Source organism: Desmodus rotundus, chromosome 3 (genome assembly GCF_022682495.2).
Source record: "Desmodus rotundus isolate HL8 chromosome 3, HLdesRot8A.1, whole genome shotgun sequence".
NCBI lineage: Eukaryota > Metazoa > Chordata > Mammalia > Chiroptera > Phyllostomidae > Desmodus > Desmodus rotundus.
This window is the reverse complement of record NC_071389.1, coordinates 175,576,565-175,604,321: the sequence shown is the minus strand read 5'-3', so window position 1 is coordinate 175,604,321 and position 27,757 is coordinate 175,576,565. Positions and strand designations below refer to the sequence as shown.

The 27,757-nt window shown below is 34.5% G+C and overlaps 1 protein-coding gene across 4 annotated transcripts in view; it reads left to right on the top strand.

Moving 5' to 3' along the window:
- Positions 1 to 27,757, top strand: part of ATF7IP (activating transcription factor 7 interacting protein) — a 111,551-nt gene that overhangs the window by 56,024 nt on the left and 27,770 nt on the right. For all 4 annotated transcript variants that reach the window (XM_024575922.3, XM_024575921.4, XM_045184361.3 and 1 more), the window contains exons 4-9: positions 213 to 358; positions 1,824 to 1,961; positions 9,272 to 9,337; positions 20,357 to 20,436; positions 21,364 to 21,452; positions 26,318 to 26,956. In XM_024575922.3, the coding sequence (XP_024431690.2) occupies positions 213 to 358; positions 1,824 to 1,961; positions 9,272 to 9,337; positions 20,357 to 20,436; positions 21,364 to 21,452; positions 26,318 to 26,956 (1,158 nt within the window). The remainder of the gene's footprint in view (positions 1 to 212; positions 359 to 1,823; positions 1,962 to 9,271; positions 9,338 to 20,356; positions 20,437 to 21,363; positions 21,453 to 26,317; positions 26,957 to 27,757) is intronic.

Sequence of the window (27,757 nt, the reverse complement as noted above, 5' to 3'; positions counted from 1 at the left end):
TGTTTATATTGTACATTGCTTAGCATATTGAAAATCATTTTACATTGAAAGCTGAAAGCTGCCCAGGTCTTTTCTGAGCTCATAAACAAGTCATAAAATGATTGAGATTGCTATTGTGATAGCTACAAATGATATTTTGCTGAGAATGCAGAGTAGGCATTAAGATCTATAATAAAAAACACATAACTGATCATTATGCTTTTTGTTCTCAGTTGAATTTTCCAGAAGAAAGCGGTCTAAATCAGAGGACATGGACAACATACAGTCCAAACGCCGTCGATATATAGAAGAAGAATATGAGGCAGAATTTCAAGTAAAGATTACAGCCAAAGGAGATATTAACCAGAAGCTACAAAAGGTGTTACAGATTTTTAAATTCCTTCTTTTTAAGAAAAAGCTACATAATTTATTTTAGGTATTGTAGTAATTATCAAATTGGAAGAGAGATATAATGATGTCCTTTTGCTTTAATAATAAAACTGAATATTAGTTTTCAGATTTTATTTTTTCTACTATATTGAACTTTATTCTAGTGGAAACATTAGAGTCTTATATGTTAATATTTTAATCTTTATAATAAGTTGGCTTCATGGTTGTAGGTCCTTACATACTAAAATCTTTGTTATGTACTTTAGGCTTAGTGTTGAAAATGGTGGAGACAAGGCTTTCAAAGGATTGGGGAAAGGGGGAAAGTATAGACTTTGAACCACCACCCACATTGCCAAACTAGATATACAGCTGAAAATATGCAGTACTTAATATATTTTTCAAAATGTTTCACAAATGTTTATGACAAATTTGTTTTTCAGACAGGAATATGAAACTCAGGTGAAATTAATTTTTCAGGGTCTTATCAATTTAATGTTAAAACTATAAATCATCCAGCTTTTAGACCAATTTCTTCCACTAAGATGTAGTATAAATATCCACAGTAGAAAAAGGAATAGTGAGGCAGTAAAAATGCGGCTTTTTTTCTTCCAGCTTTTTATTTGTCAATGGAGATAAATAGTATTTATTTAGTATTTCTGATAGAGCTGTTGAAAATAAGATAATAGCTATGTGAAAGAGTTTTGAAATCTTTTATGTGTACTGAGAGTTTACTCCTTGAATAGTGTCATTCAAGTATGGTCCATGTACCATGTGTCCTCTTTGTTATGGGTCCATAATGAAATAAATGTGGGAAGTCTAAGTAGGCATTTAGAAATGTTTTACAGAAATTTTGTAGTGCAGTGACATTCTTAAGTGTCTCACAAAAATATCATCTGGAACACATTAGAAATATAAAAATCTGTTTTTTTCCTTTACTCGTTTCCTCTAAATCATGATTGAGTGTATGGAAAAAAATATTAGAACTTTATTTTCAAATTATTTTAAAATTTTACCCTCCAGAAAATTTCTACTTTTTGTATATATTACTCTTTTGCAGTAGATATTTCAATATGTATCTTTCAGCAGATAGCATTGTGTTGTGGGTGTCAGCATGTTGTTTTTAGTAAGCTAGTTATACATTAGTACCAAAGAACATTGTGCCCTGACTAGTGTGGCTCAGTTGGTTGGGTGTCGCCCCGCAAAAACAAAAGGTAGCCAGTTGATTCCTGGTTGGCGCACATGCCTGGGTTGCCAGTTTGGTCCCTGTTTGGGGCACATGCAGAAGGCAACAGGTCAATGTTTCTGTCTTGCATTGATGTTCCTCTCCCTCTCTTTCTTCTTCCCTTCCCCTCTCTAAAATCAAAAATAAAATAACAATTTTAGAAGAGTATGTATTGTTTGCTGCTTGATGAAATGTCTTCTTTGCTGTAACAAAGGATTATATATTTCTTAAGGTTGTACAGTGGTTGCTAGAAGAAAAATTGTGTGCACTACAGTTTGCTGTATTTGATAAGACTTTGGCAGAATTGAAAACACGAGTGGAAAAGATCGAATGTAACAAGAGGCATAAAACAGTTCTTACTGAACTACAGGTTTGTACACTGACTTGAATTATATACCTATTTTATAACTTCGTTTTGTGCTACAGTTTTGAAGTTGACAATACATTTAACTTCTAAGTTTTAGAAGTAAGAGGAGTCCCTGTTAGTTCCCTGTGGCTGCCATAAAAGTGGTACCATAAACTCGTTGGCTTAGCCAACAGAAACATTGCCCTTAGTTCTGGAGGCTAAAAGTTGTAGATCAAGGTGTTAGCACAGTTGGTTCTTTCTGAGGGCTCTGAGGAAGAATCTGTTCCATGAGTCTCCTCTGATTTCTAATGGTTTATTTACTGACAGTCTTTGGTGTTCCTTGCCTTGTAAATGCATCACCATGATCTCTGGCTTCATCTTCACATGGCACTGTACCTGTGTATCTGTGTCCAAATCTCCCCTTTTTACAAGGATACCAATCATACTGGATTGAGGCCCACCCTACTCCAGTATGACCTCATCTAAACTAATTACCTCTGCACCTACCCTATTTCCAAATAAGATCACATTCTGATATGTTTGGGATTTAGCTGTCAATATACGAGCCTTTGCGATATACAGTTTGACCCATAACAGAGCCTCAGAAATTATCTTAGTGCTTCTTAAATGTTACTTTACTCACATGTAATACATACTAAATAGTATTAGCTATATAATAACATATACTTTTTGTATTAATCCACTTCCTGTCATGTTTTAAAGACATTAGTTTTTATATATATTAATAATTACTACTTTCATTTTTTATTAAATCTAGTTATATATTAACAGATAGTGCCAGAATTTCTAAGTGGCTGATATGAGCAATTGATAACATGCTGTAGTGATTCATTTCATTCCAAGACTATGAAACTGGAAATTTTTATTCATTCATTCAGTCATAACTAAATGTGTGGTTTCTGTCGGGCTGTCTGAAATATGAGCATAGTCTACAGATGCTAAGTGGTAAACTAGTTAGAGAACCTTGTTTTACAAATGAGGGAAAAGTAGTCTATGAAAATAAAGTCATTGTTTCCCAATTATAAAGCAAATTGAAACACAAAATGACTAGAATTTATATATTATGTTTTTCAGCCTGAAAGTTATTTTCTTGGGTTTCATATTGTTAATTTTGTTTGAAGTGAAAATTTATTAATGATAAGGTCTTCGTAGTAATTATGTAATACACTATTTAGAACACTTATACTATTTCTTAGTGATAGTGTTATCAAATTATTAAACTTAATTTACTACTATTAAGAATTTTGAAGTAGAACTTGACAATGTCTGAAAATTGAAGAGTAATTTAATTTCATTCATGTTTCTTATCAGTCCAATGGCTGCCACTATGATTTTGTGTTTTTAGAACCTGAAGCTTTTACTTCTATATTCTCACTTAAGGTATAAGTCCAGATCTCTTAACATTTAATTAACCTTTGCACTTAGATGTTTCTTTGTAGTGTCAGTATCTGAATCTAACACCAAACCAATCATTTCCTTCATGAGTAATTCCCCCTTCCCATTATTCTTACTTACAATTTTTTGAATTCTTGGAAAAATCTTAAAGGATTATCTTCCCATTGTTCTTCTTATCGATAGTTTTTTGAGTTCTTGGAAATGAATTCCTCTCAATCATTTCACATATACAATGAGTTGCCAAATTACATTTTTATTTCTTATAAAAGTCTGTCCTTAGCCCTGGCCAGATGGCTTATTTAGTTGGTTGGAGCATTGTCCTGTACACCAAAAGGTAGCAGGGTGTGATTCCCAGTCAGGACACATACCTAGGTTGCAGATTGGATCGTCGTTGGGCATAAATGGGAGGCAACCAGTTGGTATTTCTCATATCAATGTTTCTTTCTCTCCTCTTTCTTCCTTTCTCTTTATAAAAATCAAACAAACATATCCTTGGTGAGCATTAAAAAACATAAAATGTCTGTCTTTTATTCCTCTTTTCACAAAGCCATTGTTATCCAATTCCTTAATTATAGTAATAACCTTTTATGTGACTACTCTGGTACTACTTTTTAAGTCCTTGCTGGTCCCTCCCAAATATTATACTCATGTTTCTAAAATACTGCTTGTTTCATTCTCCCACGTGTTTCTTACTTGTGTACCATTTTAAGACAGTATTTATTTTCTGATTTTTAATTAGGATCTCCTAGTTTCTGATCCACTTTTCCTAATGACTACCAGTTGCTTTACTGTCCTACAGAGTATCAGTGTTCATGAGCATTTTTATTCCAGTCTTCCAGCTTTATAATGTTTTTCTCATGCACTTACCCGTAGTGGTGTTTATTTAAATTTTACTCAGCCCAATTTAGTTCATGGCTCTTTCTGATAATCAGTTTTCATGAGAGTAAAATTTAGATAACAAAATAACTGTTTTAAAGTTTACAATTCAGTGGCATTTAGTACATTCACATTGTGTGACCATTATTTCTATCTAGTTCCCAAACATTTTTATCCACCCAGAAGAAAACCTTGTGCTCATTACATAGTTACTCTCCATTTCCCCCTCCCTCTAGCCCTTGGGAATTGCTAGTCTGCTTTTTGTCTCTGTTGATTTACCTATTCTGCATATTTCATATGAACAGAATCGTACAACATGTGACCTTTTGTGTCAGTTCTCATTCCCTTAGCATAGTGTTTCAAGGTTCATGCACATTGCAGCATGTATGAGTAGTACCACATTTCCTTATAGCTAAGTAATATTTACTTAAGTTTTTATACTGTTGAAAATAAGTCGGTGTTAATTCAAGATGTTAATTGCAATTCCCAGAGGAATCCTTAATAATCACTAAGGAAAAAACTAATATACATATGTGTATATATACACATGTCTATATACGTATGTGTATATATACCTATATATATAAAGTGCACACACATATTTTTAGGCATTCTTTTGTGGGCATTTGGATTATTTCTACCTTTTAGGTATTGTGACTACTGCTGCTATGAACATTCATGTACAGCTATTTGTTTGAATACATGTTTTCAAATCTTTTGTGCATATACTAGGCATGGTAACTTATTAAAGCACAACTCAACAGTTTTCTGGAGCACCTGCCCCACTTACATTTCCATCCATAAGCGTGAAGGTTTGTCTTTGTTAAACAAGACCCAATGTGTCTGAATCCCAGCAGTTATGCAGTTATGTTTAAATAGGTACCATTATGCCATTATCAAGAAATTACAGCTATGCCCTAAGGGAGGTAAGAAGAGCAAAAGAAGTATAAGTAGTAATCAAATTCATAATAATAGAATATGACTTTCCTGAACAACAGAAAAAGGGATATTTATAGAGTTTTAAAAATTTTACGGAGTACTTGCCAAAAAAAGACACCCAGTTGTAGACATATGGTGGCAGATATTTTCAATTATAATTTAGAAAAAATTTTAACAGTTTCCTAGATTGAAACAACAAAAAGCCTGTTCTTTGATTTCTTTCTTAAGAATACTAAGTGACAGAAGACAGTAAGTCAGTGTTCCAAATTTGGTTACCTTTCTCTGCTATTAGTTTAATTTTTTAAATGATACAATTCTTTTCAAAAATGTGTTAATTATGTGTTAATTCTTTTCAATATACTACATATATAAAGGATATGAAAATGAAGTCCTTCTCTTTACATTCTTTCTCATTGTCTGCTGACCCTAGTCTCTAGAGATAACCACTTTTTCTTTAGGGTTTATCCTTCCCCCATATGTAACAAACACAAAAGGATTTTTAAACTTGTTTTCATTTTTAAGTAAAAATAATATAATAATACTATACATACTATACAGTTTATAAAATACCCACCAGATAGTTTGGCTAAGAAAAAAAAAAAAAATAGGGGGGTCCAGCCAAGATGGAGGCTTAGGTAGAAATCCTTCGCTTCCTTGCACAAACAGGAGGAGGATAACAGCCAATCTAAAAACAATAAACAACCAGAAGTGCCAGAAAATCAAACTGCATAGAAGGAATTAAAGAAACATTCAACCAGATCGGTAGGAATGAGACCAGCAGCTGGGCAGGTGGAGCAGAACCACGACAAGGGGGCAGACCATGTGGGCGGGGTTGGCTGAGAAGTCCCTCGGCAAGGCCGAGAGAGTGAGGCAGGGCTGGCTGAACGGGAAACTAATACTCAATGCTAGCTGTAAACTGCAGTGGGGGGTAGCTACAGTGGGGGGGTTGTCACGGCGGGAGAAACTCCCAGTCTCACATGAGAGTTCGTTGAAAGATGGGGCTAGAGCCAAGCAAGTGAGCAGCATTGTTCCCTCTCTGACTCCCTCTCCCACAGACAGTGCCACAATGCAGCAAAGAGGGTTGCCCCACCCTGGCAAATACCTAAGGCCCTGCCCCCTTACAGCATGACAGGTGCACCGAAACAAAGCAGTATAGCCCAAACAAAAGAATGGATCAAAACTCCAGAAAAAGAGCTAAGCAACGAGGAGATAGCCAATCTAGCTGATGCAGGGTTCAAAACACTGGTAATCAAGATGCTCACAGCACTGACTGAGCTTGGTCAAAATATGAAGGAACAAATGAAGCAAAGGCTACCCAAAGTGAAATAAAGCAAAATATTCAGGGAACCAACAGTGATGGGAAGGAAACTGGGACTCAAATCAATGATTTGGAACAGAAGGAAGAAATAAACATCCAACTGGAACAGAATGAAGAAACAAGAATTCAAAAAAAATGAGGAGAGGCTTAGGAACCTTCAGGACAACTTTAAACTTTCCAACATCTGAATTATAGAGGTGCCAGAAGGAGAAGAGGAAGAACAAGGAATTGAAAACTTATTTGAAAACGTAATGAAAGAAAACTTCTCCAATCTGGCAAAGGAAATGGACATACAATTCCAGGAAGCTCAGAGTGTTCCAAACAAGTTGGACCCAAAGAGGAACACACCAACACACATCATAATTAAAATGACAAAGCTTACAGATAAGGAGAGAATCTTAAAAGCAGCAAGAGGAAAGGAAAGAGTTACCTACAAAGGAATGCCCATAAGACTATCAGCTGATTTCTCTAGAGAGACCTCACAGGCAAGAAGGGACTGGAAAGAAGTATTTGAAGTCATGAAAGGTAAGAACCTACATCCAAGAATACTCTATCCATCAAAGCTATCATTTAGAATGGAAGGGCAGGTGAAGTGCTTTCCAGATAAGGTCAAGTTAAAGGAGTTCATCATCACCAAGTCCTTATTACATGAAATATTAAAGGAACTTACCTAATATATAGAAGAAGATCAAAACTATGAACAGTAAAATGACAACAAACTCACAACTATCAACAAGTGAACCTAAAAAAAAGAAAGATACAACAAAAACTAAGCAAACAACTAGAACAGGAACAGAATCACATGTCCAGAGAAATGGACATCACATGGAGGGTTTTCACTGGGGAGGGGGAAGGGAGGGATGGGGGGAAAGGTACAGGGAAGAAGTGTAATTGGTAGGCATTAAGTAGACGGGGAGAGGTCCAAAATGGTATAGGAAACAGAATTCAAAGAACTTATATGTACAACCCATGGACATGAATTAAGGAGGGGCATGCTGGAGGGTTGGGGGGTGCAGGGTGGAGGGAGGGGATAAAGGGGATAAAATTGGGAAAGCTGTAATAGCATAATCATAAATTATACTTTTAAAGATTTTAAAGAAAAAATAAATAAAATATTCTGGTCTAAGTTGGGTATAGAAAACACCTTCCCGTATACCTTTCTTGAAAAAATGACTTGAAATATTTTAGTCATAGAAAGGTAAATCCTTATTAAGAATATAAAATTATGCTGTATATCCTTGAGTGTTAATAATATTCATAAAAAACTAAGTCCTGAGGAAAATCTCCATTTTGGGAATCATAGGTGATTGATTGTGTAGGCTTCATCAGTGGACTTAAATATGTTGGAAGGATTGAGGTCTCCTTTAGAAGTGACTACTTCCTGAAAGAAACTGTAAATACAGGGTCTGGCACGAATAATGCCCCTTTTTTATTACAAAATCTTTTATCACAAAATCATAAGTATACAGTTCTGTAACATAACAATATCACACTTACACCATATGACATTTTAGGTGAAATGTTCAAATTAAAACTATAAATTTTTACACCCGTGTTATTACTCTACCAACCACACTCAAACAGGCATTACTTCAGCTGGACCCTATATAAATAGTACAATTTTCTTTTTAAGATAGGCATATATTAGATAAAAGAAATCCCATGGAGGAGCTCTTACTTATTCAGGCCTCATGAATACACTCAGAAGTTTAGTTTATAATTTTTGAAGATATATTTAATATAAAATGGCAGAATGAGTAGCATTGTTCACAGTAATCACAGTAATAAGAATTGAATATCACATCTATGCCTTAGTAAAAGACTTAAAGGAAATTGAAAGAAAATATGCGTGATAATTTTTTTTCTATTTTTCCTTTCTATTCTGTCTTTATTTTTAAACTTTCTGTGAATATGTATTTGGGCAAAATATGTGATCAGGCAGTTTATGTAAGCAGTACAAATGATAAATAATTTCACTGACATGTTAATGCTAACATGGTAACATTTTTGTCAGATTATTAAAGAGTAATAGAATATGAAATTAAAAGTTTCAAACAGTAACACTATATGACTCTCATATAACTCATTGAAAGTATAAATTAGCAAAGCCTTTCTGGAAAACATTTAGACAAGAGCCTTAAAAATATACTCTGTTTCAGAAATTCTACCTCTGTGAATGTTGCCTAAGGAAATAATCTGAAAGAACAAGATTATTAATTGCAATGTGAGTTAGCTGTAGCAGTACATTGAGAAAGATTGACATATCCAACAAGAAAGTAGTATATATATGACTTAATATATAAGATATATATATCTTATATATATCTTATTCATTTTATATATATCATATAAAATGAATGGTATATATTGGCTCAATATATTATACATATTCCAATAAGTAGTATTGACAAAGGATCTTTATGACTTAACAGATAGGCTTACTGTTACTACTACATAATTCTCTGTGACGAAGTTAAGTGTAGTCACAATTATGTTCATAAAAACAATCATACATATTCAGAAATGTACTGGTTGGTGAGCAAACATCCACAATGCTAGGAAAAAAAAGCTAACCTTTAAAAAATTAAGTGTGTTTTCCTGTGGGTATCAAAATCAAGGGTTATTTTAGTTTTCATTATGATGGGGTTTTTGTTTTGTTTTGTTTTGTTTTGCTAGTAGCTATCTTTTGAGAATCCTGTTATCTGAGTTTCTTGTTATGTATGCATGGGTTCCATTTTAATGCTGTAATGACACTTGATTTCTGTTCCGTTTTTGCTTTTTGTAGGCCAAGATAGCCAGGTTAACCAAACGCTTTGGAGCTGCCAAAGAAGACCTTAAGAAAAGACAAGAAGTAAGAATTTCTATTCTTGCACAATTAACATTTAGCAGTCTGTGATACTCTTAGGGAATGCCAAGTTAAAAGGAAACTTCCTTTATTACAAGTCTGAAATTTGCTTTCATACTCTGTACTTCATGTATGTTGTTTCCAGCCCTGCAGCTCTGGATCTGATTATTAAACGTTTTCTAGTCCTCAATTACTGTTTTCGTATTTTAACACACATTAATTATTTTTATTTTATGGCATTCTTGAGTCTGTATTTTCTGTATATCTTTAAAATTATATTTTTGGGATTTATCTTACCGTGTTTCTTTTTGCATTCTTGCCACTGTTCTAATCTAGCCTCTTACCATTTCCTCCGAAGTATTTTGCCTCCACTGCCTTCTGGCAGCCTTGTTCTCCACTTCTTTTCTTACACCATGTCGTTAAGTCCAAACATTGTAGCATAGCATAAACTCTAGTCAATAATCTAGATTTGCTTTTTCTTGTTTCTTTAGTTACTCTGAAGTACATTATTTATTTATTTTTAGAGAGAGGGCAAGGGAGGAAGAAAGAGGGAGAGAAACGTTGACTGGTTGCCTCTTGCACACACTCAGCCGGGGACCAGGCCTGACTGAAATGCAGGCATGTGCCCTCACTGGGAATCAAACCAGCGACCTTTCAGTTTTTGGGATGGTGCCCAAACCACTGAGCCACACCAGTCAGAGCTGTAGTACATATTTTTAATATAGCATTTGTATGTTGTTTTATAGTTTTCAGTTAAATTTCTTTCTGTTCCTCTTGACTTTTTTTCCTAGTTGAGCAATTTACATTCCTTTGTGTCTTGACAGCTTCATTGTCTGGCACGTGGTAATTGCCAGTAAGGATGATTTCAGTAATAATCACTATTCCTATAGGATTTTTCTGTCTTGATTCATTTTCATATCGTCACTTGACTTTAAAAAAATTTATTGTGAAATAATTGTAGACACACAGGAAGTTGCAACAACACAGGGTTGGGCAAAAGTAGGTTTACAGTTGTAAGTACATGAAACATGGTTTATTCTTGTGCTGTTATTGCTAGTATTATTTTATCTTTTCTGAGAATTTATTTAGGCCAAACTGATGACAATTGCTGGTAAGCAAGATCTTGAATGTCCCTCTATTCTTGTATTATTCTTTATTAATTATTGTAGTATTTTTCATATGAACAACTGTAAACCTACTTTCTCCCCACCCTGTACATATTTACACATATGAACCAACCCTTCCACCAGCTTTCTCCAGTGGTGAAATGTTATATAACTGCATTATAATATTAAGACCAAGGAATTGGTACAATTCTCTTAATTACTTTATAGACCTTACCAGTTTTTACATGAATTCATTATACATGTGTGTGTCTGTAGTTCTACATAATTTGATCCCATGTATAGATTTAATGTAACCCCACAACAAGAACTGTTCCATCACCATGAAGGCACTCTCTTTTGCTATCCTTTTATAGTTTGAATCTTGCTTTGTCCCTCTACTCTCACTCACTCTCTGTCTCCTGGCAACTAATAATTTGTTCTTTGTCTCTATGTTGTTTTTTACTTAACTTTTAAAACTTTGGCTTCTGTTCTTTTCTTGATCAACTGACAGTTGGTCTTTGTATTTGTTTTACACAGACTCACTCAAAGCTTTCTAAACTATTTTTCTTCAATTATGTAATTGTCTGATTCTAAACTCCACTTTCTCAACTTTGTTTCATTGTCATAATATAATAATGAGCTTATTTTATTTCTTATGTTAGAAAATTGGTATAAACCTGTTTTCGACTCTTTTTATCCAATATTTGCTATGCCTGAACCAAACATAGAGCTTTAAGGTCTTTCCATGTTTTGTACAGTATGAATTTCTACTTGTTTCTTTTAATTCTGAACTAGACCGTGTCTGAACTAAACAGCATACTGCCCCACCATGTACTTTTCCAGTGATTGTGCATGTCAAATTTGTTCTCAAAACTACTTTCTAATTCTTCTGGCTTATTTGGTCAAAGGAGATAGGCAAAGACTTTAAGGAACAAGATGAAAATAGTGGTGTAATTCCTGAAAGGCTAGCTTTAAAGAGCTGTATGTGGTATAGAACCAAGGAACAAATACAGTGTAATTCCTGAGAATTGGAAAAGATTCATTTGAACACTTAGGGCGTGTGTGCTTGAAGGAAAAAGTTAAGTTGGTCTTTAGTCTTTCAAGTTTTGTTCCATTCTTAATCAGTTTGTGGGTAAGGACAGTTTTTAATTTTAGAGCTTGGATATCTTCCTACCCATTCTTGATATCAAAAGATTCAAGAATTTGTTCTTTTATGTCCTAATCCTAACTCTCTTAATTGTGGTATCTACTGTAACTTCACACTTATCTGGGTGTTAGATTTTAAAACAGGAGAGACAAAAAAAGAATATTTGTAACATTAGTTATCCCCCTTATAAAAATAAATAAACAATAATACTTTAAATGTTCTTCTTTTATTTAGATTTGCTTCTTGGTCTTCTGATGTTAACCAGTTAAAAATAAACCCTACCATTCAAGTTTGTTTTAAACGTTTTATATTTTAATTTTTGTAAAGAACAGAAAACCCACAAGTAGGCAGTTTGCTCTTAAGACCATATTCATAATCTAATCTGTTTTACTGACTTAGGATTGATGTTTCTAATTTTCATCCTTTCTAGTTTTTAATATAAAATAACAAGATATTAGTTACCTTTTATATATGATAGTGAATGACCTAATTGATTCTCAGTCAAATTTTAGATTAACTCTTAAGTTCTGCATTATTTTTTTAATTTATAAAACACATAACATAAAATATATCCTTTTTAATTCTGTGGTTCAGTAGTATTTACTATATTAATATTGCTGTTTAACAGATCTCTAGAACTTTTTCATGTTGTAAAGTTGAAACTCTATACTCATGGAATAAAAACTCCCATTTTTCTCTCTCCTTAACCTCTGGAAACCATCACTCTACTTTCTATTTAATATATGGTCTTGACTACTCTAGATATTATATAGGCAAAATCACACAGTATTTTCTATGTGATTGGCTTATTTCACTCAGTATAATGTCCTCAAGGTTCATCTATGTTGTAGCATGTGACAGGATTTTCTTCTTTTTAAGGCTGAATAATATTCCACGGTATGTATATACTACGTTTTTTTAGCCATTCATTTATTGATGGATATTTGACTTGCTCTCATCTCCTGGTTCTTCTGAATAATGCTGCAGTGAACATTGGTGTGCCAGATATCTCTTCAAGTTACTGCTTTCAAAGTCTTTTGGATATATACCCATAGGTGAAATTGCTAGATCATACGGTAGTTCTACTTTTAGTTTTTTGAGGAGCCACCATAGTGGCCATACCATTTTACATTCCCACCACCTGGGCACAAAGGTTCCAGTTTCTCCATATCCTTGCCATTACTTGTTGTTTTCTGTTTTTGTGATTATGGCTATTGTAATTAATGTAAGGTTGCATATTTTGGTTTTGATTTGCATTTATCTGATGATGTTGAGCATCTTTTCATATGTTGACCATTTTGCATATCTTGGAGAAATGTCTGTTCAGATCCTTTGCCCTTTTTTTTGTTGCTATTTTTATTTATTTTTTGAGGTGACATTGGTTAATAGGGTCATATAGATTTCAGTGCACATTATTGTGATACATGATTTGTATATTGCATGTTGTGCCCACCACTCAAAGTCAAATCATCTCTGTCACCATATATTTGGCCCTCTTTATCTTCTATCAACCTCCACCCTCTGTATCTTTCACTTGTTTTTTTTCTTTTTTTCATATGTAATTTTTTTAAGTATATTTTATTGATTATGCTATTATAGTTTTCCCAAAAAAGCTTAGCTCTTTTTCTGGAGTTTTGATCCATTCTTTTGTTTGTGCTATATTGCTTTGTTTCGGTGCACCTGTCATGCTGTAAGGGGGCAGGGCCTTAGGTATTTGCTAGGGTGGGGCAGCCCTCTTTGCTGCGTTGTGGCGCTGTCTGTGGGAGAGGGAGTCAGAGAGGGAACAATGCTGCTCACTTGCTTGGCTCTAGCCCCACCTTTCAATGAACTGTCATGTGAGACTGGGAGTTTCTCCCACTGTGGCAACCACTGTAGTCCACAGCCTGCTCTGACTCAGTTTCCCCTTAAGTCAGCCCTGCCCGAGCACCCTGCCACCTCACCGCAGCCAGCCCCACCTGCATGGTCCACCAAGTTGCTGCGGTGTCTCTCCGTCTGCCGCCTTACCAGCCTGGTTGTTCTCTTTGGCTGTTTCTTTAATTCCGTGGTTTTCGGAATTCCATGCAGTATGATTTTCTGGCACTTCTGGTTGTTTCTGAGTTTCAGTTTTATGTCCTAAATATGAGTGAAATCATACAGTTCTGAACTTTTTCTGACTTATTTAGCTTAGCATAATATTCTCAAGGTCCATTTATGTTGTCACAAATGCCTTTGTCCCTTTTGTAATCAGGTTATTTGTTTTATAGTTAAGTAGTATGAATTCTTTACATATTCTGTATAATGACCCCTTATCAGATATATGATTTCCAATTATTTTCTCCTATCCCATAGGTGTTCTTTTCATTTTATTGATGGTTACCTTGATGTGCAACAGTTTTTAAGTTGCATACAATCTTCTGTGTCTGTTTTTGCTTTTGTTATATGTGCTTTTGATGTCATATCTGAGTAATTATTGCCAAAGCCATTGTCATTAATGCTTTTCCCCTGTGTTTCTGTTGGGAATTTTATAGTTCCCGACATAAGACATTTTAGGTCTTATATGTAAGTCTTTAATCCATTTTGAGTTTTTGTATATGGTGTAATGGCTCAACATCATTTTTTTTACATTTGGATACCCATTTTCCATACCATTTGTTGAAAGACTCTCCAACACTGTGGAGCCTTTTGACACCATCGTCAAAAAATCTTTTGACCAGATGTGTTGGAGTTTATTTTTTCACTCTATTCTATTCCATTTGTCTGTATGTCAGTCTTTATGGTAGTACCACACTGTTTTGATTGCTGTAGCTTTGTAACATGTCTAGAAATCAGGAAGTATGAAACTTTCAACCTTTTTTAGGATTGGTTTGGTAGTTCAAGGTCCCTTGAGATTTCCTGTAAATTTTAGGGTGCTTTTTTCTGTTTTTGCGAAAAATGACATTGGGATTTTGATAGGAATTACACTGAAATTGCATCACTTTGAGTGGTATGGCCAATTTAACAACATTAAGTCTTCCAATCCATGAACATGGCATGTCTTTCTATTTATCTGTGTCTTTTATTTCTTTCAACCTTGTTTTGCATTTTTATTCATTGTAAAAGCCTTTTGCCCTCTTGGTTAAACTTACTCCTAACTATTTTATTATCTTTGATCATATGGTAATAGGATTATTTTCTTAATTTCTTTCTCAGATTGTTCATTGTTGTTACATAAAAATAAAACTGATTTTTGTGTCTTAATTTTTCTACTTTACAACATTGCTGAATTTATTAGTTTGAATTTGTGTGTGTGTGTGTGTGTGTGTGTGTGTGTGTGTGTGGACTCTGGGTTTTCTATATTCAAGATCATGGCATCATTAAACACAGATAATTTTACTTTTTCCTTTCCAATTTGGCTGCCTTTTATTTCTTTTACTTGCTTCATTGCTTTAACAATGCCTTTCCAGTACCATGTCAAACAGAAGTTGGTGAGGGTAGACAACCTTGTTTTGTTCCTGATCTTAGAGAAAAAAACTTTCATTTATTCACCATTGAGTGTGATATTAGCTGTGAGCTTTTGACATTTTTTTTAATGTTGATGTAGTTTTCTTCTATTTCTAGTTTGTTGAGTGTTTTTTATCATTGAAGGATGTTGAATTTTGTCAAATGCTTTTTCCACAACAATTGAGAAGATCATGTATTTTTTTTAACCCTTCATTCTGTTAATGTATATTACATTAATTTTTGTATCTCAATCTATCCAAATCTCATTTGGTCATCTTGTATAGTCCTTTTAATGTGTTAGTAAATTTGTATTGCTAGTCTTTTGTTGGATTTTTGTGGTTTTCTCTTATTCCAGTGTCATACTTTTGGTATCAGGATAAGGCTGGCCTCATAAAATAAGTTTGGATGTATTCTCTCTTGAGGTTTTTGGAAGAGTGAGGGAAACTGTTGTTAATTCTTCTAATGTCTGGTATAGTTTTCCAGGGGAAGCTATGTTGTTCTTGGCTCTTTTTTTTTTTTTTTGTTTGGGTGTTTTTCATGACTAATTTCAGTCTCCCTGCTTCTTTGGGTCCTTTCATGTTTGTTTCATCTTGATTCAGATTTGATAGGCTGTGTATTTTAAGGAATTTATCCATTTTTTTCTAGGTATCCAGTTTGTTGCCATATAATTTCTCATAGTAGTCTCTCATGATCTTTTTTGTTTCTATGGTGTTAGTTAAAATTCCTCCTCTTTCATTTATGATTTCATTTGTTTATGTCTTTTTCTTAATCTAGATGTTTTGTCAGTTTTGTAGAGTTTTTAAAAATTCCAAATCTTAGTTTTGTTTCTATCAATTTTCTATTTTAAATTTGTTTCTGCTGTAATCTATTATTTCCTTCTTTCTTCTAACTTTGAGTTTATCATGTTTTTCTTTTTCTCATTCTTTGATATGTAAAGTTAGGTTGTTGATGAGGTCTGTTTTTTTTTTAATTTTAATTTTTTATTGTTATTCAATTACAGTTGTGTGGATGAGGTCTGTTTTAATGTAAGCATTTAGTACTATAAACTTGCCACTTAAAACTACCTTTGCTGCATTAATTTTCCATGCATATAGTATGTTGTGTTTTTGTTTTCATTTGCCTCAAGATATTTTTTAATATCCTTTGTAATTTTTTATTCATTGGATTTTTAGGTTCTTTTACATTTCCACGTATTTGTGACTTTTCCATTTACCTTTTGGTATTGATTTCAAATTTTATTCTATTGCATTTGAGAAAGATATTTGATACAATTTTTTCATCATCTTAGTTTTGTTAAGGCTCATTTTATGATCTAATATATATATGATCTAGCCTGGAGAATGTCCCATGTGTACTTGAGAAAAATGTGCATTTTTCTTTGTGTGAAAATATATGCATTTGTGTGTTACATTTGGTCTGTAGTATTGTTCAGTTCTGCTGTTTCCTTATTGACTTTCTGTCTTGATCATCTTTCCATCATGTAGAATGATATATTAAACACTTCTATTATTGTGTTACTACCTATTTCTCCTTCACTTTTGTCAATTTTTACTCATATATTTGGGAGGCCTTTATGTTATGTGCATATATACTTACAAATGTTGCATCTGGTTAATTGATTCATTGTATAATGCCCATCTTTGTCTCTTGCTGACATATTTTTCTTAAAATATTGTTTGTCTTATATAAGTATGGTCACTTCTACTTTCTTTTGGTTACCATTTTAATAAAATATTTTTTTCATTCTTTTACTTTCAGCCTGTGTGTGTTTTTATATCTAAAGTATGTCAAGTGTTGACAGCACATAGCAGGATCCTGGTTGTTTGTTGTTTTTTTTTTATCCATTAAGCTAATGTTTAATCCATTTGATTTTAAAGTAATGATATAAGGAAGGTCTTATTATTGCCATTTTGTTAATTGTTTTCTATTTGTCTTAGAGCTGTTGTTTCTGTCTTTTCCTTTCTTTCTTACTTCCTGTGTTTCATTGACTTTTTTTGTAGTGACAACATTTTCTAATTCCCTTTTATGTATAAGTATTTCCTCTGAGGTTGCCATGGGTATTATATAAACTATTTTCAACTGGTACATGTGATTCTTACTTCAATCACATGTAAGAACTCAATCTTTACATCTTTACCTCACCATTTTATTATGGGTGTAATACATTATATTGTATATCTTTTAACCCAGATTTACAGTTATCTTAATGTTTAAATCATATACCAGAATTAAACATGATTTATGTACCAACTTTACAGTAATGCAGGATTCTTTATTTATTTATGTATTTACCTTTACCAGAGAATTTAATATTTTATTATGACTTCAAGTTACTGTCTTGTGTCCTTTTATTTTCTCTTGAATGTCTCCTTGTAGCATCTGTTATATGGCAAGTCTTATAATGATGAATTCCATCAGCTTTCTACATCTGGGAAAGTCTTAATTTCACCTTCATTTTTGAATGAAAGTTTTATTCTTGCCTGGCAGTTTTTCTCTTTTGGTACTTTGAATGTATTGTACTACTCCCTTGTGTCCTACTAGATTTCTGCTGAGAAAATCCCCTGGTAGTCTTATGGGAGCTATTTTGAATGTGATGTGTCACTTTTCTGTTGCCACTTTTAAATTCTGTATCTGTGACTTGTGTATATCTGTTACTTTGAATATATTTCTCAGTGTAGATGTCTTTGTGTTAATGTAGTTGGAATTTTTGAGCCTTTTGAGTTTGTATGCCAATTCCTCAAATTTGGGAAGTTTTTGGCCATTATCCAACTGGACTTTGCTATTTTTCTCTTTTTCTAATCTTGGATTCCCATATTCATGCATTGATTCATTCAGTGGTATCTCATAAATTCCCTAGGCTTTCTTTAATTTTTTTTCTCTCTTTGTTCCTATAACTTAATTTTTGATGATTTTCTTCAGGCTCATTAATTCTTTATTCTGTTGGTTCCCCTCTAGTGCAGAGATCCCCAACTCTTACCAGTCTGGGACCTGTTAGGAACTGGGCTGCACAGCAGGAGTTGAGCTTGAATGTAATGCACTTGAATCATCGCCCCGCCCCACCAGTGGTGGAAATACTGTCTTCCATAAAACTGGTCCCTGGTCCCAAAAAGGTTAGGGACTGCTGCTGTAGTGAATTTTTTTAATTCAGTTATTGTATTCTTTACCTTTAGGATTTCTGTTTGTTCCATTTTAAAGTTTCTATCTCTTTGTTAGTATTCTTATTTTTTTCATGCATCATCTCCCTAATTTCATTTAGTTTTCTGCCTATATTCTCTTTTATTAAAAAGTGACATCATAATGTCACTTCATAAAAATTCTTCATTAGGTAGTTAATAGGTCTTTGTTTCTTTCCTGGAGATTTATTTCTTTGGGCCATATTTTTCTGTTTTTTTGTGTGTCTAGTGCTCTTTTGCTGAAATTTGGGCATTTGAAAAACCATCCACCTTTCCTTGTCCTTTCAAAATATCTTCATACAGAGGAAAAACTTCACTAATCAACCCAGGTGGATAATCTGGGGCCTTTCAAACCTTTTCTAGAGATGGCATCATCTCTGAGTTGGTGCATGTAAACATCCTATCTAAATAAATTTGTCTGTTTCTATTTGGGAGCTCCCCCTGCTGTCTTTGTGGGTACTGTAATTATTCTGTTGCTGTACCAAGCTGAAGAAACCGCCTTTGTTTTTATCCAGATCCCAGACATTCAGTGTGTGCCACTTCCTCCAGGTCAGGTGAGACAGAAACCAGTGCCTTGGGCAGTCTCCTGAAAAGGCAGAATGTTACATGCAGCTTCCACTCTTTCTTTCCTGAAGTAAATACAAGTGGGGAATTTTCTCTTGATTTTGCCACATTGCGTCAGAAGAGGGTTGGTTATGGTGGGTAAATGCAATAGACCTTCCTATCCACTGTAGTGTACCTCTTCTTGGCCTTGCTGTTGCTTAAGAGTGCTATAACCTTTCAATTGTTTCTGGAATTCTCACAAAGGAAATTTGGACTATATACTGTTAAGTCATTATCTCTGTTGAGGGATGAGGGGTAATGGGGCTTCCTGTTTTGCCATTTTGCTGATATTGCCAGAATGTAGTGTTTAAGGCCCTCAGTCTAATGACTCCATACTATGTTCTAAGACAGTTGTATTTAGTAGTTTATTACACTTTTACTCCTCCTTTTTTTTTGTTTTTCTTCCTGAAACGTTCTTTATCTTCATCTTAACTATTTTGAGTGCACTAATTACCAAAAGGCCTATTTAAAGATACATTCCTTTCCCCCCAAACTTTTTTTAAAAAGTTTTTTTTATTGATCCTACACTGTTACTTCAATTTGCTTTTTTATTTGTTTAAAGTATCCTTGTGTCCATAGCCAGATTTTAAATGCCTTCAGAGCAGTTTATTTTAATTATTTTATCTATTCATATACGTAACTAGTATAGTGCTATACTGGTTGGTTAAAATTATCCTTTTTTCCTGTGAAAAGCAGCAGGATGTATTTGCTGTTGAGAAGGGTAATTAGTGATATCGGCTTCATGTGATCCTAAACACTTACACCTTTGATTTAACATGTATTATTATATTTAATTAAGTCTTGAGCAGAGTTAATTTTGTTTTTCTCAATTTAAGAAATAAATGATGATAGTGTCATTACTGATGGAGACCCAAATTATGGTAATTTATATGCAGATATTACAGTTCCATTTCTATATTCCCTGTTTTGGGGGAAAGGCTGAAATTAGTTGATACTTTAGAACTGAGACAGATTTTTATAAAATTATGTTCCACAGTGACAAGTAGTGATTTTTTAAGCAAATGTTGTAAAAAAGAATTTTGATTTGAAAATTTTGATTTGTGACCTAAGATGCCACTTAATTGATAATCTATTGTTTTTGAAGAAGAATAAATATATACATTGTTGAGTTTCTGATGGTGATCCAGAGTCTGATATGCCTAGTATAGCATATGTTGACATTCACTAGATATTTATTGAATAAATGTGTCTGGCTTTTTATTTGCATTTTTATTGTTAATGTTTATTGAATCCTTATAGTATGTAAACCATTTTGATGTTCTTTATTTTAAGTTTACTTATCTCAAAAACTGAGGTATAAGAATTATTAAATTTACCTTTTATATGATAAGCCGTTTCAGTTGCTTGAGACACAAGTAAACAAGCAGCAATTTCAAGATTCAAATTGTTTCAACTTAATATTTTTCACTATACTGTAGAAGTAACAAATAATATATTGATAAAGCATTTCAGGTCTTGTTTTTAAAGATTTGTTGTATATTGGGTTTTATTTTACCTTGGTATTTTTCTCTCCTAGAGTCCACCAAACCCACCTGTTCCTGTATCACCAGGAAAGTCTGTAGTTGATGTCAACAGCAATAATAATGTACCCTACAGGTAAGAATAACAGTCTGTTCTTTGTCAAGATTTTATTTTATATTTTGTTTATCTCTCTTTTTCTGCCTTTAAAAAAATTTAATTTGTTTCACTAAAAACAGAATAATTCACCCATTTCTCTTATCCTCCATCTCCCACCTTTGGTAACTGCTAAACTGTTCTCCATATGAGTTTGTTTGTTTGTTTGTTTAGATTTCACATATAAGAGAGATTGTGTGGTATATGTCTTTCTCTAACTAATTTCACTTAGAATGCCCTCAGGGTCCATCCATGCTGGTTCATATGGGAAAATATTATTCTTTTTTATAGCTAAATAATATTCCTCTGCATGTGTATATAAAAGTTTATCCGTTCATCATTCATAGATGGACACTTAGGTTGCTTCCATTATTTTGGTTATTCTAAATAATGCTGCAGTGAAAATGTGGGTGCATATGTCTTTATTTGTGTAGAGAGAAGTGTTTGGTGTACTGGATTAAGTACATTACTTTCTTTTTTGCTTTGTTGTAATTGTTCTGTGAATATTGGTTTTGCTAATATATTATAAGGCTTTCTTTGGTCATTGCAGATTTCTTTAATCACTTGTACTAAGTAGTATTCTCTCAAATAATTAAGAAATGCTTTGGTCAGGGATTATAAAAACTAATGTCTGCAAATATTAGGACCTACATTGATTTTCAGGTAAAAGTATTGAGGGTATTAGAATGTAAGACGAAAACTCTTCCCTAATGCCAGATATCCCCTACCCCCACCATTCTGAGGTCTATGCATTAGCTTTCCCTTGGTGCATTCATGTATAGTTCAGTGCTACAGTACCCAAGTCTGCCACTCTTTTCCTGTGGGCCACTGTGATACCTATACGTAAAGTGATGTTCCTCAGAATAGCATATACATGACTGACTATTTGTGTGTACATATATTTCATAGAAATACAGGTACAGTGAGACAGTTGCTGGAGTCTAAAAGAAATGTAAGTGAGAGCACACCGCCATCCTTTCAGACCCCTGTGAATACAGGTAATAATATTCTTTAACACTGAAGTATGCCTTCTTAATAATTGGAGTCTTTGGTTTTCTTTTTACATTGTTTTGAGGATGAAGTGTTCTAAGAAACTGGGCATATTGGTTTAAAATTGTCTGCTAAGTGTAAAATTTTATTTAAACATTAGGATTACATATGTGCATGGAAATACAGAAATTGAAATCTCTACTGTAGTGGTTGTCAGACTTTCCCAGTGTAATCTTAAAAAGTTATTAAGAATCCCAAAAGTTTTGTTTATGTGGGTTATGTTAATTGATATTTACTGTAGTGAAAGTTAAAATAAAAATTTTAAATGTTTGCTTATTCATTAAAAAATAAACCCATATTATGTAACAAATAACATTTTTGATGAAAAGTAAATTTTCTAAGCTTAAAAAATTTAGTGAAAAGAGTGTGATTGTCTTACATTTTTGTAAATTTGTTTTATGTCTCACTTAAAACATTGAGATGGCCTATGAAAGCTGTGTTCTCATATCTATATTTGCATTCAGTCTGTTCCTATTTATTGTTTGATGGAAGTATATGAAGAAAATTCAGCCTCATACAAATATGTAGTTGGAAAAGGGCAAGCCCTTTTAGAGACTTGTGGATATTTCCTTTGAAAGTCAAGTAGTTATTAAAGGTTGGTTGCAAAGTGGACTCTGAAACCATGCCAGTCAACTTTTCTAATTTCTTAATTAAAATTCATTTATCTGTCTTGTACTTGGATGGATCTTTTGCTAATACCATTCAATGATCATTTTGAAAATGCTCACAGGCTTATTTAAATCTTCTAAATGTTGTCACACCTTTTTAATAATTTTATAAACTACATTAATTTATTTCACTGTTGATTCTTCTCAGAAAAGTCTTTAAAGGTTTGGGAGGCTGTCATATTCTTAGTGACAGTTACAAGTTTTTATAAAGTTGTAATTTTGGTTTTTAAAACTAAGATTTTATTATTGTCAATAAATACTGTTGGTCTCTTTTCTTTAAATTGTATTTTATTGATTATGTTATTACAGTTGTCCTGATTTTTCTCCCTTTACCCCCCTCCACCCAGCACCCCCCACTCCCTCAGGCAATCCCCACACCATTGTTCGTGTCTGTGGGTCAAGTGTATAAGTTCTTTGTCTACTCCATTTCCTTTACTGTACTTTACATCCCTGTGGCTATTCTGTAGCTACCTATTCTTACTTCTTAATCCCCTCATTTTGTCACTCATTCGCACACACCCTCCTCCCATCAGGCAACTAATAAAATACTCTCTGTATTCATGATTCTGTCTCTGTTCTTCTTGTTTGCTTAGTTTGTTTTTTAGATTCAATTGTTGATAGATATATATTTTTTGCAATTTTATTGTTCATAGTTTTGATCACTTTCTTAAATAAGTCCCTTTAACATTTCATAAAATAATGATTTGGTAATGATGAACTCCTTTAGATATTTCTTCTCTGAGAAACTCATTAGATGTCCTTCGATTCTAAATGATAGCTTTGCTGGGTAGAGCAATCTTGGATGTAGGTCCCTGCTTTTCATGACTTTGAATATTTCTTGCCAATCCCTTCTAGCCTGCAAAGTGTCTTTTGAGAAATTAGCTGACAGTCTTATGGGAACTGCCCTGTAGGTAATTAACTTCTTTTCTCTTACTGCTTTTAAGATTCGTTACCTTTAACTTTTGGCATTTTAATTATGATATGTCTTGGAGTGGGCCTCTATGCATTCATCTTGTTTGGGACTCTCTGTACTTCTTGGACTTGCATGTCTATTTCCTTCATCAAGTTAGGGAAGTTTTCTTCTTTCATTATTTTTTCAAATAGATTTCCAGTTTCTCGCTCTTTCTCTTCTTCTGGCACCCTTATGATGCGAATGTTGGAGTGTTTGAAGTTGTTCCATACCATCTTCATTTTTTTTTTTTTTTGACTCTTTTTTTCTTCTTGTTCTGCATGGTTGTTTTTTGCTCCCTTATGTTTAAAGTCATTGATTTGATTCTCGGCTTTTTCCACTCTACCGTTGTTTCCCTTAAATTGCTCTTTATTTCAATTAGTGTATCATTTGTTTCTGACTGGATCTTTTTTATGCTGTTGAGGTCCTCACTAAGTTCCTTGACCATCCTTATAACCAGTGTTTTGAACTCTGCATCTGATAGATTGCTTATCTCCATTTTATTTAGCTCTTTTTCTGGAGTTTTGATCTGTTCTTTCATTTGGGCCTTGTTTCTTTGTCTCCTTGTTTTGCAGCCTCCCTGTGTTTGTTTCTATGTATTAGATAGGGCTGCTTTGACTCCGGGTCTTGGTTGTGTGGCCTAATGTATAGGTGTCCTGTAGGATCCAGTGGTACAGCCTTCCCTATCACCCAAGCTGGGTACTCGAGGTGCGCCCTTTGTGTGGGCTGAGTACATCCTCCTCTTGTAGTTGAGCCTTGGTTGCTGTTGGCACATCAATGGGAGAGATTTACCCAGGCCAGTTATCTGCAAGGCCTGGTTGTGACCAATTACCACCAACCTCCACCCTCTGTGGATGACCAGCTGTGCAGGGACATTGTGGTGGTGTTCCCACATGGTCTGTGGCTGTGCACTGGTTGTGCTAACCCTGGGGTTTCCCAGGTGGTGCAGGCCAAGATTAGCTCCCACCTGTGTTCTGCCTCGGGCCACCCTGCCTGATGCTGTAAAGCAATCTGAGATGGCTGCTATTTGTGCTTGGCTTGGAAATTCCCAGGTGAAGCCAAGCTGTGAATCTAGACTGCTTGCTACTAATGCTTGGCCTCGGGCTCACTGAGGCCAGCTGTTGCTTGTTTTAGAGGATTTAATAAGTTGTGAAGCGTGAGCTAAGACCAGCCATTCATATGGAAAAGCAGCTGAGGTCAGCCAGTAAGTTGGTTGAGATGGAGACTCTGGGGCTTTCCAAGGTGGATCAAATCGTATTAGCCAGTTTGATGGAGTCTCAGATATGTCACCAGCTTGCTGGCTCTGTGGGGGGAAGAGTTTAAGAAAGGGACAATGGACTCTACTTGCCTTGATGACAGACACTTCAATTCCTCCCTTTATGCCACTGGTGCCTTCCAAGCAGCTATCCAGGTGCTGGAGCTCAGAGGAAGTTGAGCCTGAGTAGGTGAGTCCATGTGTGGGTTCTTTAACAGGAACTGCATAGAGCTCCAGCAGTTTCTTCCACTGACTCAATCCCCACTGATTTTTGCAGTCAGAAGTTGCGGGGACTTGCCTTCCTGGCACTGGAACCTGTGGTTGTAGGGCCTGGTGTGGGGCTTGGACTCCTCACTCCTGAATTTTTATCCACCATATGTGGTGGAGGGACCAGCGTCTGTGTCACTCCTACTAGTCTGGACGGATGTGGTTTCTTTAATTTCATAGTTGTCAGTCCTCCATTCACTTAATTTCCGATGGTTCTGAGTGATGGTGTTATATATTTTAGTTGTAATTTTGACATGTTTCTGTGAAGAGGGGAGCCATGTCTGCCTGTGCCACCATCTTGATCAGAAGTCTCAGTTGTTCTCTTTGAAGTGCCTGCCTTACTTGATTTGTTTTCAAGAAATGATTTGTCACATACCCAAGTGTGAAAAACCACAGTATAGCTGTACGTCATGCTTTGGAGTAAAAAGGACTGCCATGAAAATGGCTGTTAGCTCAGCCTACAAACACAGTTATACTTTTCCAAGTGCTTTTCCTTGAGCTGGCGATCCCACTTCGGCATGCAGCAGTAATACTTTATGTGTACTTCTTACTTCTTTACACAAAATATTAAGAAGACCTGCACTCAATGGTTGAGATTTAGTAAAAGTAATATTTACTGCTTCACCACGGGCATTCTTAAGTGAAAATAATTTTGCTTGCTTTTTGCTATGAACATGTGATGGTAAAGAATAGCTGTAGCTTGGTGCCACTACCCTGACTTTTGTACTGTAGCATCAGAAGTTTTACTCACCATTGCTTTGGCTCCATCAGTTGAAATATCTACATGGTAAAAAAGTAAAGTAATATTTTATTACTGTTATCAAAGTAGTTTTGACATAGCAAGCCCCTTGAAAGAACCTCAGTTATCCACAAGCGCCCACTAGATTACACCTTGAGAATTGCTGCTCTAGTGTGCCTGTGATTTTGGAAGAAAGACTAAAAGTCAGTGAGAAACAAACTTGACCATCTATTTCAAACCTATTCAAATAAGAATAAACACAAATAGTTGAACCAAAATTATTATAAAACTCCAGTGACCATCGTTTTGATTTTGTCTGGTTTTGGGGGTCAGTTCCCTTCTCAGTGTATCTCCCATCTTTACTCTGCCCTCTTCCATATCATATAATGTCAACAGAGTGTCAATACAGGCAGCCTTCTCTCTGAGTTCCTCTCCCAGGCAACTCAGTACAACTTGGTCCACAGGTCAGGTTTCACATGGTCCAAATGATAAAAATACATGACCAAATTTACATATTATTCATTGATAGTGGTGACACTAGACTTTCTATTTGAGTTTATATATTGCCAGTCTTCAAGCATTTGTAATGTTTTTAGTGTAATTTCAAAAATATCTATACAATTTTACCAAGTTTTCAGTTGTTTTTCCAGTTACTCTAAAGTGGTTCTAGTAGTTTTCAGAAACTGTGTTGGTAATCATATAGCAGTCCTCCATATTACTCAAAAACCATGTGATGTTTTCATAATGTACCATAGATGCAAAAATGCTTCTACAACTTTAAGTCTAAGAAGTTCAAGAATTTAAATCTGGAAAGTTCATTTTGCAGGACTTTATTGTATCTATTGTAATGCCTTAAGTTTATATTGTACTATATAATCCTAGATGATAAAGAGAGATTAGTCATTTAAACTGAGACTTCTTTTTTCTTTCTATAGTGTCTTCAGCCAATCTTGTCACTCCTCCAACAGTTGTCAGTAGTCAACCTAAACTGCAGACTCCAGTGACTTCAGGTTCTCTGACAGCAACATCAATTCTTCCTGCACCCAATACAGCTACGGTAGTGGCTACTACTCAGGTGCCTAGTGGAAATCCCCAACCTACGATCTCTTTACAGTCTCTACCTGTGATTTTGCATGTACCTGTTGCAGTATCCTCTCAGCCTCAGCTCCTGCAGAGCCATCCAGGGACTTTAGTGACTAATCAACCATCTGGCAACGTTGAATTCATTTCTGTACAGAGCCCACCTGCAGTGAGTGGTCTTACCAAAAATCCAGTATCCTTGCCGTCCTTGCCAAACCCCACTAAAGCAAACAACGTTCCTTCTGTGCCCAGTTCTACTATTCAAAGGAACTCTCCTGCCAGTGCTGCACCATTAGGAACAACACTTGCTGTACAGGCTGTTCCAACAGCCCACTCTATTGTACAAGCCACAAGGACTTCTTTACCCACAGTCGGCCCATCAGGACTTTACAGTCCATCAAATAATAGAGGTCCTATACAGATGAAAATTCCAATTTCTGCTTTTAGTACTTCGTCATCTGCAGAACAGAGCAGCACCACTACCCCAAGAATTGGTAAGTCACTAGATAGGTTTGATAATAGATACATACACATGTTAGCGACCTTTTGATAATTGAACTTTTGAGTTTGTGTGATTGTGGAAATAGAGTATCCTGGAGATTGTTTTTAATAATTTTTTAGTTACATAAGAAATGTTCTTAAAATGGGATTTGAAAGAGTTTATTTTGAGTGAGAAGTTAGCATTTGTATTTCTCTTTTAGGAATTTTACTAATCTGGGTGAATTTTATATTTGGGCTTTGTAGCAAGTATTATGAATTACTTTTGTAATACCTTTGCCAAGAATATCCAAATAGAACACATTTATTTTAAAGTATTTAATTGATGCTAATTTAAAACATCAGATATTTTTCCTACCCATTTGGAAAAATCCTTTGTATACTCACTACTCACATCTTCCAAATTTGAACAGTTTAAAAATAGGTTCTGCCCTCTGTAATTTACTATAAAATGTTTGATTGTTTTGTTTTCTCTGTTATGTATTTTCCTCTATGTCATATTATATGATTATGTTTGTACTTTGAAGTATTGCAAGGAGATCTTGATTGTATCTGTATTCAAAATCTGTCAAACTCTTCCTTATTCTTAGAAAGCATACATTTTGTATGCATTTTTTTTTCAATTATAGCTGACATTCAGTATTATTTTATACTAGTTTCAGGTACAGCATAGTGGTTAGACGTTTATGTAATTTATGATTTGATTCCTTTGATAAGTCTGGTACCCAGCTGGCACCATACATAGTTACTACAATATTATCGACTATATTCCCTATGCTGTACTTTATATCCCTGTG